At 35.2% G+C, this 26,260-nt stretch overlaps 1 protein-coding gene across 13 annotated transcripts in view; it reads left to right on the top strand.

Annotated features, from left to right (window-relative positions):
- The window catches only part of EMSY (EMSY transcriptional repressor, BRCA2 interacting), an 88,383-nt gene that overhangs the window by 32,296 nt on the left and 29,827 nt on the right, over positions 1-26,260 (top strand). For all 13 annotated transcript variants that reach the window (XM_019811780.3, XM_019811777.3, XM_006936908.5 and 10 more), the window contains 3 exons: positions 8,132-8,386; positions 19,833-19,982; positions 22,551-22,721. In XM_019811780.3, the coding sequence (XP_019667339.1) occupies positions 8,132-8,386; positions 19,833-19,982; positions 22,551-22,721 (576 nt within the window). The remainder of the gene's footprint in view (positions 1-8,131; positions 8,387-19,832; positions 19,983-22,550; positions 22,722-26,260) is intronic.

The raw sequence follows: 26,260 nt of genomic DNA, 5'->3' as shown, positions 1-26,260 counted from the left end.
CCATCATTACAGTGGGAATTTCTTCAAGTTGGTTCCCAAATTCTTTTGACACAACCGCAGTAGTCCTTAATAGCCCTTATTTTGTGGTATGACAGGATGTTCTGGGTTCATCTTCTACATTTTCTGCCCCAGATTTGGAATTACACATTTTTTAAGGAGCCCTCGTTTCTTAGTGAGAAATGATGTTTAGATACCATGGTCTGGGCACCATGGGGATGATCATTGCTACTGGATTGGTCATTATTTCTAAATCTTTTCTGTGGACAGAACTAGAGTCCTTTTTTTAAGGAGGAAATACATTATCAGTTTATACTGATATTATCAATTCCAATTTAGAATTAAGGATTTTTAACTTCTTTGTTTTTGTTTGTATAATTGTATCTTTTTTCTCCTTTTACTGAAAATCCTGGTTTCTGACAGTAAAGTTATATATTTGATTTATCCTGTAATATATAATAGTTTCAGAATAACAAAATCAATATGACTAACAATACAATCATTGAACAGAATTTAAGATTATCATGGTTCTTTTGGTTCTTAGGATATCCTCACTAAGGATATATAGTCAAATTAGTGTATTTTAAAGTCACTTGAAATGACTTTTTTCCTTATACTTAGCCTCTAATTTAATATATGGTTAGGTTAATTTGTTTCATTTTGTTTTGTTTTTACTGATTGCAATTTAAAATATTTTTCCGTAATTTATAATTGCATAGAAGTTTATGTTCCAGAGTCAAATCCACAAAACAAGGTGTGTTTTTAGAAATCTGTCTGTTATTTATGGTTCTTACACCCTATTTTGTCCTTCCCTGATTGGTAACCTTTTTTTCCTTTAGTTAGTTTTTTATTTATCCTTCCATTTTTTATTTTTTATTTTTATTTTTTTTTTATTTTTATTTTTTATTTATTTTTGGGACAGAGAGAGACAGAGCATGAACGGGGGAGGGGCAGAGAGAGAGAGGGAGACACAGAATCGGAAACAGGCTCCAGGCTCCGAGCCATCAGCCCAGAGCCTGACGCGGGGCTCGAACTCACGGACTGCGAGATCGTGACCTGGCTGAAGTCGGACGCTTAACCGACTGCGCCACCCAGGCGCCCCATCCTTCCATTTTTTAAATATGCAAGCAAATTTGTATATATCATATTCCCTCTTTGTTTGATAAAAGGTAACATATATATATAGACACCTGGACACTTTAGTGTTGGGAGAGAGAATTTTTATTTGGTAGTTATAAGTCTGGTGCTGGTAATACCAAAAAAGGTGGTAGTTAAAATATGCCTTATGTGTATAGAATGAAGTAGTTTATTTTAGATGACTGCTTCATATTTGATTCCTCCCCTTTTTTCTCCTGTAGATTGCATAGCTTTTTTTTTTTTTGTTATCTCTTAAATCTATATGATTTGTATCTCTTAAATCTTGTTCCTCTTAAGGCAAAGTAGGCTATTGTTTATTACACAGGTTGATTACTGTGACCTTTCTACCTTTTATTCTACCTATTTTTCAGTTAAATCCTATTGCCATTGTCTTTTCTCATATTTTGGTGAGAGAAATTTTCTTTCGTCTCATTCTTCTCCTCATATTCTTTTGTGGACTTCATGAATTATTTACCCAATACTGTGTCTGTCTTCCACTGACCTTTTATTTTCTGTCCTCGACCCCACTTTAACCTAAATAACATATTGTTTTCAATTGTATCCACTAAATACTGCTCTTCTCTTCACTGTATTTTTTTTCTTTAGACTCATCCTGAATGCAGATCCTGTTTTCCATTTCTGTTTCATGAAACCCTTTCCTTAGGAAATCCCTCAACCCCGTCAATTCAAATGTGGTCCTTGTTTATCATTTAAATTTTTTAAAACCTAAAAGTATTAATGGATTAAATGATTTTAATGAACAAAAGTCCATCAGTAATCCTACCACTCTATCACAATAGCACTTTCCACTTTATGTATTTATTAATGCCTTTTTACCTATTTGAATAATATTTTTTTATTTATTTGGAATAAAAAACCTGTATTCCATTTGGAATCATACATTTTTCCATATAACATTCTTCTATTTTTCTAAACTATCCTAATTTTTTTCAGTACTATTTAATATTTCTATTACTATTACAGTTTATTAAATTATTCTCTTAATGTTGGATATTTAGAGTATTTCCAGGTTTTGATGTTAGAGATCTACCAATAGCCTTTTTTACCTATACACCTTTGTGAATTTAATTGAACCCTCTCTTTTATTAGAACCAGCTTTCAGGAGCAGGATTACCAAATCAGAAGGTTGCAGTTTTTTGTTTTTTTTTATAGAGGTTGCTAAGTGTTATATTTTAGCTCCCTGAACTATATCCTCTTGGAATAGTTCACTAGTATGTGTCCACTATTAAGTTTTTGTTCCTCCTGTTTATAAAAAATGGGGGCGAGGGAGTATAACTTCTAAGATTAAACAAATTTTTGAATGGCATACTATTTAACTAGCCAGTTGTTTAATACCTTTTTTTCCCCTTTAATCTCTATAAGACAAAACACAGGTAATATTCCTACAGTTATGTATCTTCTTTCCCCTTCACTTATATTACTTTGGTATTTTGATGTGTTTTGGGCTTCACTTTCTTTGGGGCTCATGTTAAGACTCTTAAGTATTTCATGTTTATTCAGAATTACCAGTGTGGCCTGAACTATATTTAATTCCTCCAAATGTGGACTGTTATGTCAGTGGTATTCACAGCAGTCTATATTCTTCCACATTCAGATGTTTAATAAATTTTACAGAGCCCTGGATTATTAATATATAAGTTGAATTACAAAATTCGATAAGTAATTAAATTACATAAATCTGACTGAGTGGTTTTTAAAAGAAGAAAATTTATTATCTCATAAAAATAAAAGTCCAGAAGCAGAGAAATTCCAGTTAGGTTATATCAAGAAATTTCTTTTCACCTTTCTTCTCTTCTTTCCTTCGTGTATCAGCTTTTTTCTCAGGTAGCTCATATCGTGGTTGCAGCATGAGTGCAGCAATTCCATGTACCACATGCATATACAAAAACCAGCAAAGGAATAAGAGACAGTCCCCTTTTGTGAGTCTCTCTTAGGAAAGAGAAAGCCTTTCCCAGAAGATTCCCTTCATGTCTTTTTGGCCACAACTGTCATACACCTAGCCTAAAGTAATTCCTGGTGAGAGGAATGGGGCCATCATGACTGACTTATTAGATCAATTAGAAATTGCCCTTTAGAGCTGGCGTAGGGCCAGCCTTCCATAAAAATACATTCCAGTGCCCAGGAAGGTAGATCCTTTTGAGAGGAGAAATAGGTTTTTGTTAGAAAAGAGGAAGGAGGAGGAAAAAAAATTAATCAGACAACCAAGCATGTATATTGCATTAGATTATTTAATAAATGATTTTAGAACAATTAGTTTTTCACTTGGTCTAATGTTACACACATCAATAAGATTAAATTGGTTCATAGAATTGTTCAAATAATCTTTTATCTTTTTTTTTTTTTTTTGGTCTGCTTATAATATCACTTACTGAGAGACGAGTGTAAATATCTCCAGCTATAATTGTGGCCTTGTGCATTTCTCTTTTTAACACTGTCATTTTTTATTTTTTGTATTTTGAGCTGCTATTAGGTAGATGCATGCACATTTATGATTGTTGTTCTTTTTTTTTTTTTTAATGTTTATTTAAAGAAACATTTGAGAGAGAGTGAGCAGGGTAGGGGCAGAGAGAGAAGGGGACAGAGGATCTGAAGCAGGCTCTGCACTGACAGCAGCGAGCCCAAAGTGGAGCCTGAACTCACAAACTGAGATCATGACCTGAGCCAAAGCCAGCTGCTCAACTGACAGAGCCACCCAGGCGCCCCAGGATTGTTGTCTTTCTTAAAAAAAAATTTTATTATTGAAGTGTAGTTGACTTTGGTATCTTGATGAAATGACCTCCTTTTTGTTATAAAGCGTTGCTCTTTTTCTCTGGTAATACCTCTTGTTTTGATGTCTACCTTTTCTGTAGCCACTCCAGGTTTCTTATAATTAGTGTTTGCACAATATATCTTTTCTCACCCTTTTACTTTTAACCCGTCCACCCTTTGCATTTAAAATGCATCTCTTGGAGTGCCTGGGTTGGCTCAGCTGGTTAAGTGTCCTACTCTTGATTTCAGTTCAGGTTGTGATCTCACACTTGGTGGGGTCCAGCCCTGCATCGGGCTCTGCTGACAGTGTGGAGCTTGCTTGGAATTCTCTCCCTCTCTCTCTCTGCTCCTGTCCTGCTCACACACACTTTCTTGCGCGCGCGCTCTCTCTCTCTCTCTCTCTCAAAATTAAACATATAAAAAATAAATAAAATGCATCTCATGAACATTGTATAGTTGTCTTTTTAATCCAATTTGGCCATCTCTGCCTTTTAATTGAATTATTTAGTCCATTTACATTTAATGTAATTATCAATATGATTGAGTTCAAGTCTACTATCTTGGTAATTGTTTTTTATTCATCCTCTGTTCTTTGTTTCCTTTTCCCTTTTTTCTCATCTTTTAGATTTATTGATTTTTTTTTAAAAAAGGATTCCATTTTATGTCCTCTGTTGGCTTCTTAAATACACATGTGTGTATATTTACTTTTTTTAATATATACTTTTTAAATAGTTTCTCTAGAGTTGGGTCTCAACCTCCACATATGGACATTTTGGACCAGATAATTCTTTGCTATGAAAGGCTGACCTGTACATGTTTAACAGCATTTCTGACCTGTGCTTACTAGATACTAAGCACACCCCCCTGTCATGACAGTGAAAAGTATCTTTAGTAATTGCCAGCTTTGGGGGTAGGAGGGGGCAGGCTGCCCTTAGTTGAGAACTGAGCTCTAGAGCTTACAATATGGATTTTTAATTTATAACAGCCTGTCTTCAGGTAATATACCACTTCCCATATTGTATTAGAATCTTAGAATAGTATACTTTTTTTTCTCTCTCATACTGTGCTATGGTTGTCCTACATTTAAATTCTATATGTTATAAGCCCCAGATTGCATTGTTGACTATTTTTGCTTTAAACAATTTTCTTTTAAAGAAATTACATACAAGGAGTAAAAAGTCTTTTATATTTAGCAAGCTCGTCTTGTACTTTTCCTACTCTAGCCCTGGGTGAGCCATTTTTCCAAGGAACCGTGATTCCTCTTCATGGAAAGTGATAATTAGAAGCTAAAATCTCGGTGCTAGATATGCTACTACTATGTTGTGTGTGTGTGCAAGTATGGGCATGCGTGTATGTGTACACATGCAAAAGCACCTGTGTGTACATTTATATTCACACTCACATGTTTACATCTGTATTTATTTCTATATATGGAAAACTATGGGTTCATATTGCTATGTCTAATTTTAATTAAACAACTGTAGTTTTCTCCATTCCCTTCTTTGATAGTGAAAAACCTAATTTCCATTATCTTTCATATATGTACTTATTTTGTCAGTTTCCCAGTATGCAACCAGTCTGTCATTGCTGTTACTGCCCCCACCTCTATGCTTTTGCATATGCCTTCCTATCTTCACTCAGGCTCTGACATTCTGCAAAGTCCTGCATCACCACACCTGTTTCTGACACCCTGCCCATGTCACCCTTTTGCATGGATGCCACTCTCACCCTACTCAACTGACACCTAAGGCAGGCTGACACCTATGGCAGGCTGTCTTCCCATCCAGAAGACCTTTTCACTTAGTTTGGGTTCTGACCTTACCTTAGCCACCCCTTCCTGTGGACATTCTGCTCAAGCTTTGAGACTATTAGGTGGCTCACACTTATGGAACCCCTCTGTATCTTACTTGGGCTCTAAAGCTATATGTATGGTATCCCCTGAGTTTCCCCAGCATTGACACCCTCCTCATCTTATTGACTTCCATGCTAGTCCAGTTTCTGCAATGGGCTCTGACATTTCATGCTAAGCCACTCTTCTGCTTAGCTGCGTTGTACCAGCTGATGGCTTTAGCACTGAATTGTTTGGGAAGCAAGGACAAAATGAAGAGAATTTGCTACTTGTTAAAACAAAAATAGCATTTATTACAGTTTGTAATGATAAATCTGTATAATCATTTGATTATCTTCTCTTGTAACCTTTCTGAAGGTAGGGACTGTTTCATGGATACAGTTTAGTTTCCTGAAGATCTACCGTAAGGTATATGCTCCGTAAGTTTTTACTGAATGAACACATACTCAGAGAGTTTAAGTACTTTAATCAGATCATACAGCTGTTAATGTGTTTGTGAGTTGAAGGTACAATGTGAACATAATTCTCTGATTCTAAAGTTATCCTGACTACTTTTATACCAGATACTTTTACCATAAAAAACTATATGGAGAACATAGGGAGTTTCTCATGTGCACAATTTACCACAGTTAATACAAGAGTTCATTATAAATTCAATATAAAGGTTAGAGCTTTTAAAAATAGTATCTATCACTCGTATAAAACATTATGCTCCTTGAATCATAAAATGTTGGTGCTGAATGGGGCTCCAGAGATAATCTAGTTCAGCACAACTAAGCAGTATAACACACATTTGTCACCAAAATATTAGTATTTGGGGATGGATAGGGTTGAGTGAGGTGGGAGAATGTGTAAGTAATGTGGTTAAGCCCTCCAGGGGATTCTAATTACACCTTTTGCCTGTCAGTCCTCAATCTGTGATTTTACCTGATATGCACAGCAACAGTCTCCTACTTGGAGACTTGTAGGGCAATTCAACAAATGGGGGAAGCTGAGGTCCTAGGAGTCAGAATCACTTTTCAAGGTATCTTTTCTGTCTTTATCATTCTCCACAAGCATTTTACATAAGAATGTGGTATTTAAAATTTTTTCTGTAATACAAAGTAATTGTCATGTTGGGGGTGTGAAAGAAGAAGGTGTGAAATAGCCTAAGAATTTGATAATTCGGCTATTTATGAGTTTCATTTCATTCCAGCAGTGCTCAAAAAGTTGATATGATGAGTTATATTCCAGGTCATTAGGAAAATTAATTCATTTACAGATAAAAGTCCTGTTGAGTTGTTGAAGAATTATAAGAAAATTACTGATTACTGGTACTCCTTACCTATGCATACTGCTAATATTAGCATTATACTAAGAAGCAATGTCTTACTACCTTATATCAATCAGAATTTTGTTGCTGTGTTAAGAAATCTACCCCTGAAATCATTGTTGCGCTATACGCTAACTTGGATGTAAATTAAAAATAAATAAATAAATAAATAAATAAATAAATAAATAAATGTGAAAAAAAGAATTTTTTTTCCTGTGGATGTATTGAGTACGCCCACTTGTAATTTTCACAGATTATTTAATGACAGAGTTCTCAAGAAATGACTTTAATTTATAGATTATCAGAAATGAGACCTAGAAAAACTACTTTGTCGTGCTGAAAAGTTCAAAAGATGAATGTTTCAGTGTGAGATATTTTCTCATGTCTTGTTTAAATTGACTTACCAGAACTTGAAAAGTAATATTTAAAAAAAATGTATTACAAATAAAATTCAAAACTTAGTTTGACTTACTCTTTTATTATTCACATTAAGAACCTGTATTTTCTAACAGAAAATTTCCTGAGAGACATGTGTGAATATCCTTCCTGATTCTGTGTTTCTTTCATTCTAACTGTCCACCAAGGGAAATCAGTTTTTTTGAGTGTGAGAGCAATCATGCCTCCCTTGCAAGGTTTGAGGACTGTACAGCGAATATATAAAATACCATATGTTATATATGACATTTAATAGGTGCTTAATAAGTCATTGTTTTTATCGATTTACCTAGTATAAGAAGTATCTTAGTGGCGCCTGGGTGGCTCGGTCGGTTGAGGGTCCGACTTCAGCTCAGGTCATGATCTCACAGTTCGTGAGTTCGAGCCCTGCGTCGGGCTCTGTGCTGACAGCTCAGAGCCTGGAGCCTGCTTCAGATTCTGTGTCTCCTCTTCTCTGTCCCTCCCCCTTGCCCATGCTCTGTCTCTCTCTCAAAAATAAATAAACATTAAAAAAACTTTTTTTTTAATGTATTAAAACTTTTTTTTTAATGTATTAAAAAAATTTTTAAAAAGAAGTATCTTTAAGTATGCTTTACTGTTAAATAAGTTCTTTTCCCCTTACTCTTCTACAGGCGTATCTACATCAGCGATCAAAATGGCATCGACCAGACTTCCTTCCCCCAAAAGTTTAGTGGGTGCCCCAACTCAGATTCTTGCACAGTTTCCTAAACAGCATCAACAGTCTCCTAAGCAGCAGTTACATCAAGTGCAGCAACAGACCCAGCAGCAGGTGGCCCAGCCTGCTCCAGTATCTCATCAGCAACAGCCTCAGCAGTCTCCTTTGCCACCTGGTATCAAGCCTACCATTCAAATCAAACAGGAGTCAGGTAACTGGAAAATGTTTACAATATGTAATTCTTCCCCAATCGCTACTTCTCTGAAGACTGCTCGTTTACATGGATATAGTTTCCTCAAGCCCCAGAATTTTAATTCTAAAATATATTTTGAGAGCCTCCTGTTGGAAATACATGTGTAGAAAGAACTGGAGCTTGGGAATAGAAATGAGAAAAAAAAGCAGTTTGCTCAGCCATAGCAGTTATTTCCCCTGGACTCTGCAGGGAGATAAAGAAGCTGAGGAAACAACCCAGTTTTTAGAATTATACTCTGGATGCATTGGGATTATAGAAAGTAGGCAGTTGAAAAATTAGTCTGGAGAGTTCTGTGTTAGAATGCCATTTTATGAATTTGGCATAAAATTGTACAAGCAGAGGTGCTGAGATTGTAGGACATTGTGTACAGAGAAGAAGTTTGTGGTTTGTGGAATAACAGTTTAGCAGTTTATCGAAAGCATCTCCAGGGCAGTGGGAACTCAGAAGTAAGAATCAATTATTTGAAGTTATTGAATCATAAAAGTATTGAATAAAAAGGCAGGTAGGGTGGAGGCTCAAACACAGGGAAATTAAAAAGACTGTTAATAGGTACATCTTTAAGAAATGAAAGTGGATGGTTTTTTTTCCTCTAATGAATCTGGACTTTATTTGGTGGTAGAAGAAGCATTTGGAAGATGCCAACATTTTCAGCTTTGTTTTGGTTTTTGATGGGAATATTTTATTATTAGTTTTTGAGATATAATTGACATACAACATTGTATTACTTATAGATCTACAACATAATGATTTATTTATATATTTCAAAGTGATTACAATGAATTTAGTTAACATCCATTATCAAACATAGTTACGCATTTTTTTCTTGTGATGAGAACTTTTAAGATTTATTCTCTAAGCAGCTTTCAAATACAGTACAGTTACTACGGTATAGTTACTGCAGTAACTATAGTATTGTTAACTACAGTCACCATACGGTATGTTACATCCTCAGGATTTATTTACCTTATAACTGGAAGCTTAGACCTTTTGACTACATTTTGGCCAACTTTCCACCCCCTGCCTCTGGCAATCACCAATATTCTTTATATGTATGAATCCATTTTTTTAAAAAAGATTCTACATATAAGTAAGATCATGCAGTGTGTGTCTTTCTGTGTTTTATTTCACTTAGCATAATGCCCTCAAAGTCCATCCATGTTGTTGCAAGTGGCGGGATTTCTTTTTTTTTAAGTTTTTATTATTATTTTTAAAGAGGTTTTATGTTTTTTTTTATTTTAAAGTGTATTTATTTATTCTGAGAGAGAGAGAAAAAGAGATAGCAGGGAGAGGCACAGAGAGAGGGAGAGAGAGACTCCCAAGCAGGTTCCTCACTGTCAGCATAGAGCCCGACAAGGTGCTCAATCTCATGAACAACAATATCATGACCTGAGCTGAAATCAAGAGTCAGACGCTTAACTGAGCCACCCAGCTGCCCTCTTTAAGTTTTTATTTTAACTCCAGTTAGTTAGCATACAGTGTAATATTAGTTTCAGGTCTACAATATGGTGATTCTACAGTTCCATACATCACCCAGTGCTTATCACAGCAAGTGTACTCTTTAATCTCCAACATCTATTTAACCCATCCACCTACCCTCCCTCTGCTGTGGTAACCATCAGTTTGTTCTCTATAATGAACAGTCTGCTTCTTAGTTTGTCTTTTTCCCTTTATTGATTTGTTTCTTAAATTCCACATTTCAGTGAAATCATACAGCATTTATCTTTCTCCGACTAACTTATTTTGTTTAGCATTATATTTTCTAGCTCCATCCATGTTGTAAATGCAAGAGTTCATTCTTCTTTATGGCTGGATAATATTCCTGTGTGTGTGTGTGTGTGTGTGTGTGTGTGTGTTTGTACACTTCCTTCATCCATTCATGTATCAGTGGACACTTGGGCTGCTTCCACAGTTATGGAAAATAATACTGCAGTAAACATGGGAGGGAGTACATGTATCCTTTTACAGTTAGGATTTTGTATTCTTTGGTTAAAAACCCCCAATAGTGTGATTACTAGACCCTAGGGTTCTTTTTTTTATTTTCTTCCTTTAATTTTTTAGTTCTTTTTTTAATTTTTTGAGGAACTCGCATACTGTTTTCCACAGTGGCTGCACCAGTTTGTATTCCTACCAGTAGTGCACAAAAGTTCTTTTTTCCACATCCTCACCAACAGTTGGTGTTTCTTGCGTTTTTAGTTTAGCCATTCTGACAGACATGAGGTGATACCTCATTGTAGTGAGGAGATATTTCATTTCCCTGATGATAAGTGACGATGAGCATCTTTTCATGTGTCTGTTGGCTGTCTGGATATCTTTGGAGAAGTGTTCATGTCTTCTGCCCATTTTTTAATTGGATTATTTGATTTTGGGGTACTGAGTTTTAGAACTTCTTTATATATTTTGGATATTAACCCTTTATCAGATATGTCATTTGCAAATATCTTCTCTCATTCTGTAGGCCGCCTTTTAGTTTTATTGTTTCCTTCACTGTGCAGAAGCTTTTTAATTTGATGTAGTCCCCAAGTTTATTTTTGCTTTTGTTTCCGTTGCCTCAGGCGACCTATCTAGAAAAAAGTTGCTACAGCTGATGTCAAAGAAGTTGCTGCCTATGTTCCCTTCTAGGATTTTTATGGTTTCAGTTGTCACATTTAGGTTCTCAATTTGTTTCAATTTATTTTTGTGTATGATTTAAGAATGTGGTCCAGTTTTATTCTTTTGCATGTTCCTGTCCAGTTTTCCCAATACCATTTGTGGAAGAGACTTTTTTCCCATTGGATATTCTTTCCTTCTTTGCCAAAGATTGATTGGCCATATAATTGTGGGTTTATTTTGGAGTTTTCTATTCTGTTCCATTGATCTATGTGTCTCTATTGTGCCAGTACTATACTGTTTTGATAACTACAGTTTTGTAATATAACTTGAGTTATGAATTCATTGTGAAGCCTCTGGCTTTGCTTTTTTTCCTTTTCAAGACTACTTTGGCTATTAGGAATCTTTTGTGGTTCTATACAAATTTTAGGATTGTTCTAGTTCTGTGAAAAATGCTGTTGGTATTTTGATAGGGATTGCATTAAATGTGCAGATTGCTATGAGTAGTAAAGACATTTTAGCAATATTTGTTCTTTCAATCCATGAGCATGGAATGTCTTTTCATTTCTTTGTGTCTTCAGTTTCTTTCATCAGTGTTTTATGTTTTCAGAGTATAGGTCTTTCACCTCTTTGGGTAGGTTTGTTGCTAGTTATCTTACTGTTTTTGGTGAAATTATAAATGAGATTGTTCTGTTATTTCTTTTTCTGCAGCTTCATTATTGGTATTTAGAAATGCAACAGATTTTTATAAACTGATTTTGTATCCTGTGACTGTACTGAATTTATCAGTTCTAGCTGTTGTTTTGGTGCGGTTTTTCAGAGGGTCATGTCATCTGCACATAATGAAAGTTTGACTTCTTTCTTACTGATTTAGATACCTTTTATTTCTTTTTGTTGTCTAATTGCTGTGGCTACGACTTCCAGTATTATGTTGAATAAAAGTGGGAAGAGTGGACATCCTTGTCTTGTTCCTGACCTTACAGGGAAAGCTTTCAGTTTTTCCCCACTGAGGATGATGTTCGCTGTGGGTTTTTCATATAATGGCCTTTATTATGCTGAGGGCTTTTATCATGAATGGATGGTGTGCTTTTTCTGCATCTTTGAGATGATTATATGGTTCTTATCCTTTCTCTTATTGATGTGATGTGTCACATTGATTTGCGAATGTTGGATTACTCTGGCATCCCAGGGAATAAATCCCACTTGATGGTGGTGAATGACTTTTTTAATGTATTGTTGGATTCAGTTTGCTAGTATTTTATTGAGGATTTTTGCATCCATGTTCATCGAATTTTTTTTCTGGTGTCTTTGCCTGGTTTTGGTATCAGGGTAATGCTTATCTTATTCCAAAAGTGAATTTGTAATCGTCTCTTTGAATAGGAGTGGTGGGAGATACTAAAAAATTTCTGGGGAGCAAGGTATGGTTAATTATACAAAATCTAGTATGGCTAATAAAAGCTGTAAGATATTATATATTATGTTGTTTGGATTCTCTTCATGTAAAAATGCTTTTATTTTTATTTATTTATTTTTTCAACATTTATTTATTTTTGGGACAGAGAGAGACAGAGCATGAACGGGGGAGGGGCAGAGAGAGAGGGAGACACAGAATCGGAAACAGGCTCCAGGCTCTGAGCCATCAGGCCAGAGCCCGACGTGGGGCTCGAACTCCCGGACCGCGAGATCGTGACCTGGCTGACGTGGGACGCTTAACCGACTGCGCCACCCAGGCGCCCCTAAAAATGCTTTTAATATAAAAGCTTTTCTAGAGTGACTCAAACCTTAGTCTTTTAACCCTATTTTCCCCGTGAGTCTTCAGTTCCTCAGCTGTGGAGTCTTATGCCATGACTGCTTTAAGAAATCTAACCAACATAGTTATAGGAGGAATGTGTTATTAACAAAATCCCAATAATAGCTCTGGATTGTTCACTCATAATAGATTTTGATTCAGTCCAGTTTGTTAATTTTTCCTTTTATGGATTATGTTTTTGGTATCAACTCAAAGAACTTTGCCTAGTTCTAGGTTTTAACATTTTTCTATTTTTTTCTCTAAGAGTCACATAGTTTTATTTTTTATATTTAAATCATGATCTATTTTGAATTAATTTTTGTATAAAGTGTGGGGTTTAGATAAGGTTATTTTTTTGCCTGTGGGTATAATTGCTTTAGCACCCTTTGTTGAAAAGGCTCTCAAAACTCTTGTTTTGCAAAGCGTCTTTGTTAGAAATCAGTTTGGCGGGGCGCCTGGGTGGCGCAGTCGGTTAAGCGTCCGACTTCAGCCAGGTCACGATCTCGCGGTCCGTGAGTTCGAGCCCCACGTCGGGCTCTGGGCTGATGGCTCAGAGCCTGGAGCCTGTTTCCGATTCTGTGTCTCCCTCTCTCTCTGCCCCTCCCCCGTTCATGCTCTGTCTCTCTCTGTCCCAAAAATAAATAAACGTTGAAAAAAAATTAAAAAAAAAAAAAAAAATTTAAAAAAAAAAAAAAAAAAAAAAAAAAGAAATCAGTTTGGCATATGTGTAGGTTTATTTCTAGGTACTCCATTTGTTCCATTGATCTTTGTGTTTATCTCTCTTACTATAGCTATATAGTAAGCTGTAACGTATATAGAGTGATTTCTTCCACTTTATCTTTCTATTTCAAAATAATTCTAGCTATGCTAGTTTTATTGCCTTTCTATATAAATTTAAGATTAAATGTTCCTGTGTGTACTAAAACCTTACTGGGATTTTCCTAGAAATTCCATTAAACCTGTAGATCAGTTTGGGAAGAATTGAAATCGTGTTGAGTTGTCCAGTTCATGAACAGTGTGTCTCTCCATTTCTTTAGGTCTTCTTTCACTTCTTTCATCAGTGTTTTACAGTACAGTACAAATTTTGTACGTGTTTTGTCTTATACTTAAGTAGTTCATCTTCTCAGTGTTGTTTTATTTTCATTTCTCATATCGAGCATGAATTTGAACAACTGTATGTTTCAACTATTTATATGTTTTTGTGTACAGTCTGTATTCACTCATTCATACCACTACTGTGGTATTTTTCTCATCAATTTCTGGGAATTTTATTAGGGTAATTAGCAAGACTTTTGTGTGTTTCATGACTTGCAGAGATTTTCTTCCAAGTTTGTCTGTCTGTTGACTTTATTTGTGGGGACTTCTGTGTAGATCTTTTTTGTTTCTATATAGTTGAATTTATCTGTGTAATCTTTACCGCTTCTAGATTTTTAGTCACAGGTCACATTTTTCATATTTAAATATTTTGGAATTTATCCTAGTATGAGGTATTAATAATACAATGTATTGGTAGTCTTGGGAAGTTGGTCTGTAGTTTTATTTTTGCGTTCAGTCTTTATTAGGCTTTAGTTTAATGTTATGTGTGTTTTCAAGAAAGAATGATAATGTTTTCCTTTTTAAAAATATTCTGGAATTTTTAAAAGCAGCTTTATTGAGACATAATTCACATACCATTGAAATAACCCATTCAGAGTAAGGTATTTTAGTATAGTCAAAGATATGTGTGACCATCACTACAGTTGATTTTAGAACAGTTTCATCACTTCGAAAAGAAACTCTGTAACCTTTAGCTATCATTCATTACTCCCTAAGGCAACCTCTCCAGCTCTAAACAACCACTAATCTACTATCTCTAGATTTCTGTATTCTAGATTTTCATATAAATGGTCTCCTATAATATGTGGCCTCGTGTGACTGGTTTCTTTCACTTAACAATGTTTTCAAGATTCACACATGTATTAGTACTTCATTCCTTTTTATGGCCAAATAATATTTCCCGTTTTATCCATTTGTCCATCAATATACATTTGGATTTTTTCCGCCTGTTGGCTGTTAAGAATAATTCTGTGGAAAACATTTGTGTATAAGTTTTTAGGTATTCAATTCTCTTGTGTATATACCTTGGAGACGGATTGCCCGGTTGTATGGTAACTCTATGTATAATTGTTTGAGAAGCTACAGACTGTTTCCCAAAATGACTACACCATTTTACATTTCCACCATTAGTGTATGAGGGTTTCAATTTCTCTGCATCCTTTCCAATACTTGTTATTCTCTGACTTTAAGATTCTAGCCCTCTTAATTTGTGTGAAGTGGTATTTCATTGTGGTTTTGATTCGCATTTCTTTGATGACTAATAATGTCAAGCATCTTTTCCTGTGCATATTGGCCCTTTATCCTCCTTGAAGGAAGGAAGGAAAGAAAGAAAGAAGAAAGAAAGAAAATGGAAGGGAGGGAGGAAAGAAAGAAAGAAAGATTTACATCCTTTGCCCACTTTTTTTTTTTTAATGTTTATGTATTTTGAGAGAGAGAGAAAACACGTGTGTGCGCATGTCAGGGATGGGCAAGAGAGAGCGAGAGAGAAAATCCCAACCAGGCTCCACATTGTCAGCACAGAGCCTGACAGAGGGCTTCATCCCACAAACCTTGAGATCATGACCTGAGCTGAAATCAAGAGTCAGACACTCAAGCAGCAGAGCCATCCAGGCGCCCCTCTTTACCCACTTTTAAATTGAGTTATTTGTCTTTTTATCATTGAGTTGTAAAGAGTTTTTTTTCAGTTTATATATATTAGATATTAAACCCTTGTTATATATATGATTTGCAAATATTTCCTGCCATTGTTTTTTGTTGTCTTTTCACTTTCTTGATGATTGCCCTATGAAGTACAAGTTCTTTAAGTATTTAAAATTTTTCTTTTTATGTTTTTATTTTTGAGAGAGAGACACACAGTGAGAGCGGGGGAGGGGCAGAGAGAGCCGGACACAGAATCTGAAGCAGGCTCCAGGCTCTAAGCTGTCAGCTGTCAGCACAGAGCCCGACGCGGGGCTCAAACTCACAGACTGCGAGATCATAACCTGAGCCGAAGTTGGACGCCCAACCGACTGAGCCACCCAGGCACCCCTTTTTTTAAGTATTTACAGAATTTTTTTTAAAATGTTTATTTATTTTTGAGAGAGACAGAGCATGAGCAGGAGAGGGTCAGAGAGAGAGGGAGACACAGAATCTGAAGCAGGCTCCAGGCTCTGAGCTGTCAGCACAGAGCGCGACACAGGGTTCCAACTCAGGAGCTGTGAGATCATGACCTGAGCTGAAGTTGGACGCTTAACCAACTGAGCCACTCAGGGGTCCCTGAAGCACGAGTTTTTAGTTTTGGTGAGGTCCACTTTATTTTTAATGTTGTTTGTGCTTTTGGTGTCGTATTTAAGGATCTTTTACCAAACCTTTGATCATAAAGATTTATCTCTGTATCTTTTTCTAAGTGTTTGATAGTTTAACCTCTTAACTTTAGGTCTTTGATCCATTTTGAGTCAATTTTGTTATGATGTAAGCCTCCCATTTTCATTCTTTAGCATATGGCTATCCATTTGTTCCAGTACCATTTGTTGAAAAGACCATTTCCCGCCCCCATTGAATGGTTCTGGCACCCATTTGAAAATCAGTTGACCACTGTGTAGGTTTTTTCTGTACTTTCAATTCTGTTCCATTAATTTGTATGTCTTTGCATATGCCAGTCACACTGTTTTGGTTACTATTGATTTCTAATAAGTTTTGAAACCAGGAAGTGTCATTACTATTATTTTGTTCTATTTTTTAAAGATTGTTTTGACTATTTGGGTCCCTTATAATTCCACGTGAATTTTGGAATTCAGCTTATCAGTTTCTATAAAGAAGTCCAATGAGATTCTGATAGGGATTGCATTGAATGTATAGGTCAGTTTAAGAGTATTACCATCTTAATGATGTGTTAAATCTTTTGATCCATGGACACGAGAAGTTTTCCCATTTATTTAGACCTTCTTTATTTCAACAATGTTGTGTGGTTTCTAGAGTATAAACTTGGCACTTCTTTTGTTAAAATTATTCCTAAGCATTTTTTTTAAGCTATTGTAAATGGAATTGTTAATTTCATTTTTTGGATTGTTCATTGGTAATTTATATAAATGCAACTGATTTTTCTGTTGATTTGATATCCTGCACCTTTGCTGAACTCATTATTTAGTTCTAATAGTTGTAGGTAAATTTCTTAGGATTTGCTATATAAACGATCATGTCATCTACATAGAGATGATTGCTGCTGTTACAGTCTGGATGCCTTGTATTTCTTTTTCTTCTTAATTTCCCTTATTAGAGCCTCTAGTAAAATAGCTTTCAAGAGTGGACATCATTGTTTTGTTTCTTTTTCCTCCTTTTTATAAGGAACTTCCTTTAGAATCTGTTGTAAGGCAACACACTGTTGCTGGCAACAAATTCTCTCCATTTTTGTTTATCTGGTAAAGACTTTATTTTGACTGCATTTCTGAAAGATAGCTTTGCTGATTATTGGATTCTTGTTTGTTTTTTTGTTGTTTAATGTTTATTTTGAGGGAGAGAGAGAAAGTGCACAAGGCGGGGGGGGGGGGGGCCATTGAGAGAGAGGGAGAGAGGCAGAGAATCCCAAACAGAATCCATGCTCAGCACAGAGACCAGTGAGGGGCTTGATCTCATGAATCGTGAGATCATGACCTGAGCTGAAATCAAGAGTTAGCCGCTCAACCAACTGAGACACCCAGGCACTCCTGATTGTGGCTTCTTTGAAGGAATAGTTCCGAGGGTCTACTTTTAGTATTTGTTCTGACCATAGGAGGGTTCCTCTCAGCTTATTTATGTCTCAGTTCTCTCCTGTAAGCTGTCTGGCCTATTATCTAGGTTGTATTTTTATTAAATCCAGAAATCTTCTTCCAGTTGCCTTTCATCACATCCTCCACAGTTCTCGAGAGCTTGAACTTCTCCATGCTCTATTGCAAATGAAATCAGTTCCTTTGGGAAGAGATTACAAACTGTTAATTACCTGTTTCTACCCTCAGATAGCTCTGGAGCTCTGGGGGTAATAAGGTCAATGGCAAGCCTCTCTCTGAATGACACCCCTGCTCTAGAAGCTGAGCACTCAATGAAGGCAAGAGTGGGAGGCTGGGCAGGAGCCTGTTATCCTCTTGGCTTGCTTCTCCTGCTGGTGGAACCACCACCTCACAAGGCAGGGCAATTGTGATCAGGACTCCAGTTTTCTCAGTGGCATTGTGTCCAAGGTATAGCCTTTGTTCCACAAATTGGGGGATTGTCAGAAGAAGGGAACGCCCATCTCTTGACATCACTTGCCTGGGACTTAGCAATATGTACCTGGGGCCAGGATGAGGTAAGCTGAAGTCCTGCTGCTCCTCAGAAGAAAGCCCTCCAACAGGGAGCTTCAGTGAAAGGAAACTTTGTGTTCTGCAGTCAAGGCAAGTCAAGTTCTCTCCTCTGGAGAGGAGTCTTTGCCTCACTCATAGTGGGTAACAAGGAACAGATCTTGGTTTAAAAACCACAGATCTCTCCTTTCTTACTGAATTTTTCTACATGTTGAATAGATGTTTCTTCTTTTGTCCTTGGGACTGTTTCCAGAGCTTTTCATTGGTTTATCATTTTACTGGTTCCATTAGGTGAGCAGATTAGCAGAGCTAATCTAGTTTTAGGTGTACAATGTAATGATTTGATATATGTATATATTATAAAATATTATCCCAACAAATTGAGTTAACATCTAGTTTTGTTTTTTTTTTTTTTTTCCTGAGGATGAGAACTTTGAAGAGGAATGGTTTTAAATACATTGTAATTACCTTCTTTTTACAGGACTGTAGAATTGTCTTGTGAAATTGTCTGGGCCTCCTGCTATTTAGTGGTGAAGGGGAAGGAGTTCCTAAAAATTTATTTTAAGGAAATTTGTCTGTTTAGATACTTGTCTTTTCTGAGGTCCATTTTGATAAACAATATTTTTCTAGAAAATTATCTGTTTGATCTAAATTTTCAACTTATTTACATAGGACTAAGCCATGTAATCTCTAATGATTCCATTGTGTTTTTTCTGTTATTTTGGGGGGCTTCTTTTTATGTGTCCTAAGCATTATTGTAATTCACTTATAGGGTAATACTATAAAAAATTTTTTCCATGCAACTTCACTGGTTATGATTTATTATAATAAATAATAGTTTCTTTATCTCTACAATAATAATAGTTTATTGAATTCTTGCTATGTATTAGGCACTTTATAATTTTGATTTATATACTGATATTGTCTTTATAGATGAAAAAATTGAGTTACAGAGACTAAATAATTTGCCCCCAGTTATTCCTAGGTGTCATAATTTTAACTTCTTAATTGACTACAAGAAATTTAAAATTATTTAAGGTTGTTAAATGAACAGATTTGTTTGCTTTCTAATGTCTCAATCACCATCCATAAAGTAATATAATTTTTATTTGCCAGTGCAATACACTGTTATGTAGATTATTTCAATGAAGTTTAGCAGGGGAAAAGTGTTACCAGAATTTCCTCAAACAGTTATTTGTACTTAAATTTGTAGTTTGCATGAGAGATTCATTTTATTTTTTATTTTATTGTTTTTGAAAGATTTCTTTTCAATGGGTATTTTACATTTGGAAAGTGAATGTAACAATTATAACATTTAAATAACAATTTTGAAAAATGTAAAAATATCCACATCACTACACTAATTGGGTTTGAAAGCTCTTTATATGACATAATCATAGACAAAAGGAAAAACCTTTTTTTTTAAAGAAGTTATTAATAGCTTCTATAATACCTTAATTATATTCTTGAATGAGAAATTAGGAAAGATGGGAATTTGAGGAATACAAATTGAGAGTTTCATCATTATGGAAAAAGCTTCTCTTTCGGCAAGACTGAGTGTGTGTAACTGCTGCCCTCTTGGGTTGGTATAAGGAATATGTTTTCGAAAATAATTGTACTGAGATTTCCCTTTCTTCTTTCAAAGGTGTTAAAATCATCACACAACAAGTTCAGCCAAGTAAAATCTTACCTAAGCCAGTGACAGCAACTCTGCCCACCAGTAGCAATTCCCCTATTATGGTGGTTAGCAGTAATGGTGCAATTATGACAACTAAACTGGTAACCACTCCTACTGGTAAGTTTGCTTGAGCATTAGTCCATTCATTCATCATACGTTCATTGAGTAATTTCTTTGTAGCAACAATGTGCTACACTGGGGATATAGAGATAATGAGACCATTCTTTAAGAGCTTTTCTTGACTCCCCTTTTCCCCCCAATGAAAATTAGCTCTCTCTTATTATTGTCATGGTCCTCTGTTCTTTTCCTTTATAGCACATACTACAGTTTCTAAGTACTTCACTACTTGTTTGTTGATTTGTTTACTTAATTAGACCATAAGATCCATGATAAGGGACCATCTCTGTTTTATTCACCGTATATAGAGAGAGCTGGTCTTGGAGTATATGTTTAGTCAGGATTTGTTGAGGGAATGGAAACACGGTCTCCTAGCCCACAAGGATCTCACTTACTCTTAAGAAGTTGAGAGTCTATTACATTGCCATGTAGTAAACATTGCTCAGACTGAGAGAAGCACAAGATGCCGTGTTGCTCAGATATGGGAGCATCCAGGCTATGCCCAAGGAAGTGACAGTGTAGGACATTTTAGATAGTACCATCCTTTGTGTTCTTGAGCAGGTTACTAATCCCTGTAATCTTTTCCGTGGTCTATTTAAATGGGACAACAATACCTGTACCATAGGTTATTATAAGAATGAGAGGAAATCAGGTATGTAAAGTCCCCAGCAGAGTGCTCAATAGTAATTACTATTAATTTACATTAGAATTAGTCATTACTGTTATTTTAAATTTGTGTTAACTCTTACCAGATTTTTTTGAGAAGAGCCAATATTTAGATGATAGAATCTAAAGAGTGTAAAATGGTAGGTCTCAAGTTTATAAAGATACCATTTATGGGCCAGGATGTAAAGGTTTGTATAGACATTACACTTCATTTCCCTTAGACTTTAATATCTCCACTTTTAGCAGCAAAACAGACTTATGTTAAGAAACTTGCCCAAAGTCACACAGCCAATAAAAGGCAGATCTGGGATTTGAACTCAGTCAGATCTGTTTGACTCTCAGATGTGCTTTTTTTTTTTTTTTTAATTGTGGTATATAGAGAACATGCATGAGATTTACCATTTTAAATGAATGGTTCATTGGCATTCATTGCATTCACATTATTTTGTAACCATCCTCACCATCTGCCTCCAGAACCTTTTCGTCTTCCCAAACTGAAACTACCCATTAAACAGTAACTCTCCATCTCCCCTCCACCCACTCCCCCCTCATCCCAACAACGATTCTACTTGCTGTTTCTACAAAGCCTTGGCTTAAAAAACACTATTCTTGCATTACATTTATCATACTTCCCCCAAAACTTTTTCCCATTTGGTATAAAGATAGTAGTGTTATATATGTATGATTCTTTCCATTAACGAAAGGTAGTGAAAAATAATAATGTGTCTGTCTGTGCCTTTGTATCTACGTTAGAAAAAGTATTCCTATTTTTAGAGCAAAAGCTTAAATGGAAAGTTTTTTGTTATCATTATAATTCAACTGATTCACCTTACATTTGTAGCATGTTTACTTTGCACTAGATTTTTTTTTGGATGCAAATGTATGTTTATAAGGAATTTAAACTAATTCTACCTAACATTCTTCCCCTCCGCCTTTTTTGGGTAGTGATTGTATTTAAAAATTTTTAAATGTCTTGCTAAAAAGCATTTTTGTGGGGTGCGGTTTGTTGAGAATGGTTATCACAATGACCATTATTATGAAACTTTTTTTCTGTTGAAGATGTTAATCTCAGTCATCTTCATTCTCCCCCAGACTAGTAGTTCTTTGCTTAGGAATAGTAGTTCTGAGTTACTGTATTTGTAGGAAACTACAATGGGCTCATCTGGTTAGTTTTTAATTCCTGTTTGGGAAAAGAAAAAAGTCCTTGGAATAGTGGGAAAGAGTGTAAAATCCTTTGAGAGACATGAAGAAAAATACTCTAATGGGTCAGTTAGAGTTGAGGAAATATGTAAATAGTGAACTTTTTAGACTAAAAGAAATATTCCTGGCAACTCTTGGCAGCTTGAACTTTAATCTCTAGTAAAATGATGGAATAACTCTTTAAAAGATGGAAATATATTTAGAGAGTAGCAGAGTACAAAATAGTAAAAGTTTATAAAATTTTAAGCAAACAATACTGCCTTATTTGCTGAGTGCTGACATTGGGTTTGGCACTGAGACAGTATGAAACAGATGCAGAGACCTTAAAATCTATAACAGAAATATCTAAAATGCTCTGGCAGGAAAGATGATTAAATTTAAGTTTCTTTTGGCATAAAACTAGTGGAAGAAGGGTAGTGGAAGAAAGGAATAGAGTTAGTTATATTTTTTCTTGGGGTTAGTAATTTGATGCGACACATCACAAAATTTTATGTGTAAAGTTAATTCAAATTGACTTGGCTGTAGTTCCTGCTATGTGCATTGAAAATTGGCTATAAATTGTTACTTAATGTCTTGACACCTTGAAATTCCATTTTCAAGTTAAAGCAATATAGATTACATTGAATTATAGTTAAACTGTGTAAATTGTCATTCTTCTATAAGTAATGACAAGTTTTTCTTTTGGCTTTTCCCTTTTTATAGGCACACAGGCAACCTATACCCGGCCAACAGTGAGCCCATCCATAGGTCGGATGGCTGCAACCCCAGGAGCTGCAACCTATGTGAAAACTACCAGTGGTAGCATCATTACAGTAGTACCCAAATCATTAGCTACCTTGGGGGGCAAGATAATTAGCAGTAATATAGTTTCTGGTAGGTATATCTGAAATATGTTGAAGGTATAGGTAACAGTAAGAGGAAAAACCTATTTCACTGTTCAAGGATTCTGTCTGATCTCAGTTTTCTGCTTAGAAATCTGGAGCTGTGTTTTTAGTCGTGATGTTTAGTGTTTAAGTATAGTTTTTATTTCTAATATTAAATCTTCATACATTAAGCTTTTGATAGTTTTAAAACAGAAAGAACATTTAATTTTTTTCAATCAGAATAGAAATACTATGATTTGCATTTGCATAGTGATTTTTCATTTACAAAGTGTTCTCCCATTTGTCACTCCTTTCCAAACTGATAAATCCGAAAAGTTGGTTTCACCTGCACTTTACAGATACAGACAGATTTTAAGTTTAGAGAGAGGAAATTGACCTCTTCAAGACCACACAAGCTACATAGTGGACGAAAGAACTAGGGTTTATTCATCTAAATATGTTTGAGGGAACCATATCTCATCATTTCAATTACTAATGTCACTTTAGCTTATTAAAAATAAAAATATTTCAATGCTTTTCTTTTCACCATTATATTGATAGTTTACTTTTAAAAAACAATTTACCCAGATAGTGAAAGCTAATATTTATTAGTATTCAGAAACCTTACCTGGTTTTTATCAGCTCATTAATTCCTGGAATATTTGGGTTGTAGACTCTGAAGTAGAATGTTAACATAGCATCTGTTTTCATTATTATTTTTTAATTAAAATGATGTAAATAATCTCTCATCAAGTAAGCCCTGTGGACTTTGTCTGCCATTTTTGTAGACTAGCCATATTTTGTATGCCCCAGGTGAGTTGTTCTAACAGTTTAAAGTGAAGGCATTGACGTTCCTGGCAGTATACGATATTGCTGATAATTGAGGGAGTGAAAAAAAGAAAAGAAAAAAAGCCACAAAAACAAAGCAGGGCATGGTATTGGTGTAACGCACTGTATTTAAAGCTGCTAATTTTGGCTCTATTTTTTAGTGTAAGTGAGAAAATCCAACATTTGCCAAACTGAGGAGGGTGAATCCAGTAGGGAAAGAATCATACTCTAGCTTTAAGAGGATTTTTTAAATAATACAGTGAAAATTCAAATTATGATTTATTATGACAGTATCTTAAATGGTATAGAGCACATTCTCTAAAACATTTTTCAAAAAGTGATCATTTTTCATTGGTGTGTAACTTTTTATGACCGTAATGGTTTTTCTTTACTCATATATGAATTCATTATAACCTTACAGCTTGAAGGAATGTCTAGATATCATGAGGCTGCTGTTTTCAGACCTTCTTTAGGATTTAGCAGCTTTTATACCAGGTTAGAGCAGCACAAGAAAGCACATTTTCCTAGAGAGGTGGTGAGATGTATACCCTGTACATGTATACATTTCATCCACATTTGCATGTAAATATTAAGCAACTCCTGGTTAGTTGGTATTTCAAGTACATTGGGTATACATGAGAAGAGTTCTTAAACTTTTCTGCACCATAGGATATACTTGGCACACAGTTCAAACAGTGCTGTTCATTGCATCGAGCTTGTTTTGTGTCTGTCTCTGCTTCACTGTTTGACCCTTTTATTTTAAGGAATTTCTCATTTCTGACTGCTCTAAACTGATCCTGATGTTACATAGCAATATTCTTTATAAGGATAGTTCTCTTATTTTATAATATTTTGTTATTCCATGATTGTGGGATTACAGGTTAGTTCATAGTAGTTTTCAGTCCCTGCTTGTCTATTCTTAGTAAGCTGGTAAACCTAGTTGGATGAGTTTAGATAATTCATAATTAAAGGCTGGATTCTAGAATCTATGCCTACCCCACTCCCCTACCCCTGAACAAAAATGAAATGGTTTTCTTAAAATATACCCAGACATCTACCTGTAAGAATAGAAGGCTTTAAAAAGAAAAAATGATACTTTCCTCTCATTGTGGGTAATTGGAAAATACAGAAAGGTACAAAGAAAATTAAAAACCCACAATTTTTACCATCCAGAGAAATATGTTAAAATATGTGTATATATTTCTGTTCATTCCTTTTTCTATTCATTTATTTTGGTTATAAATGTGTGTATATATGTCATATATATGTTTTTAAAATTATATTGAGATCTAATATAATCAGCTTTTGCCTTTTTTTTCATGGGATAGGATTATTTTCCTATTCTTTTAAATGGATCTTGACACCTCCTCTGCCCCCACTTAATGGCTGCACAGGGTTTCCTTATCTGATGCACCGTATTTAGCCATTTTCTCATTGTTGAATGTTTTAGATTGCTTCTAATTTTTTTGTCATTATAAATAATCCTGCGATGAGCATCATTATACATAAATTATGTGAAGTCCTTACTTCCTTTCCTCTGGAAAGCAAGGTCATGCTTCCAGAGTGCTTTCTAGAAAGGTCAAGTTTTTCTTTTCATCAGAATAAGCAATTAAATGGAAGATATGAACTATTTTTTCAGTTATTTAACTCCTTCATGTCAGATACTTATGTGTAAATATAGATAGGCTTTTCAGATAGGTAAGTTTTTTTGTGAGTAGTTTTGTTGAGGGTTGGTTGGTAAAGGAACCATGCCTATTTTATGTAGAAGATTGGATCCTTTGGAGATGAACTCATTAGGACATTGAGTCCTTGACTCTAAGGACATTATGAGAACCTTTGGCAATGGCAAGACTTGATTTTTAGTCTTCTTTTGATCTTTAGTACAATGTTCAGGCAAGGAGCTAGTGTTTATATATCTTTTGCATTCGTTTGTTCGTTTGCTCATTCTTTGAGCAAAGCAACATAAACCATTACCCAGGAGACCAAATTGTCAGGGTGATGTAAAAAAAAATCTCTGAATAGTAAAATCTGGGCCATTAAATTAGTTTCTTTAAGCGATCCTACCATACTGCTCACATTTTTACAGAAATTGTATTTTTAAATAGCAATCCCTGGAACGCATCCAGTGTCATATTCCATGATCCAAATGTGACTTAAGAGTAATTTGCACCCATTGTATCTTAAGTCTTTATAAGCGGAGACTGTATAGACAGTGGGTTCTCTGATAGTCTATGAGCCAAATTCTGGGCTGGGTGCTGTGATACATAGGGGATGCACATGAGATGCATTCTCTGCCCTATGGAATGCTAAACAAATGAATTTTTATACATTCTGTTGTGATGTGAGAACTGTAGTTGGACTACTGTGAAAGTGTAGAGGAAGACCTTTTTAAAAAAATGAATAACTACAACATAGTTATCAATTGAAATATAGAAATATGCTCACTGGAACTTTAGATTTTTATAACTTGATAATTCTAGTTATAAACTTTTCCATTTTAAAATGACACTGTATTTGCTTTTCCTTATGTTATGCCTTTTTCTTCTGTTTTCTAACATCCTCCCCCCTCATTTTGTTAAAGCTGGTAAACTTGGTTTGCAACTGTCTCATAAATTGATAGATCCCTGCAATGGAAAGGATTAGATGGTGACTTAGATACGAATGTAATTCACTTGTTAAGCAAGTTTTGCCAAAAAAGTGGTCCTTGTACTTTGGTTAAAG

The sequence above is a fragment of the Felis catus genome, chromosome D1 (genome assembly GCF_018350175.1).
Source record: "Felis catus isolate Fca126 chromosome D1, F.catus_Fca126_mat1.0, whole genome shotgun sequence".
NCBI classification, from domain to species: domain Eukaryota; kingdom Metazoa; phylum Chordata; class Mammalia; order Carnivora; family Felidae; genus Felis; species Felis catus.
The sequence above is the reverse complement of the archived record's forward strand: the minus strand, read 5'-3'. Positions and strand labels throughout refer to the sequence as shown.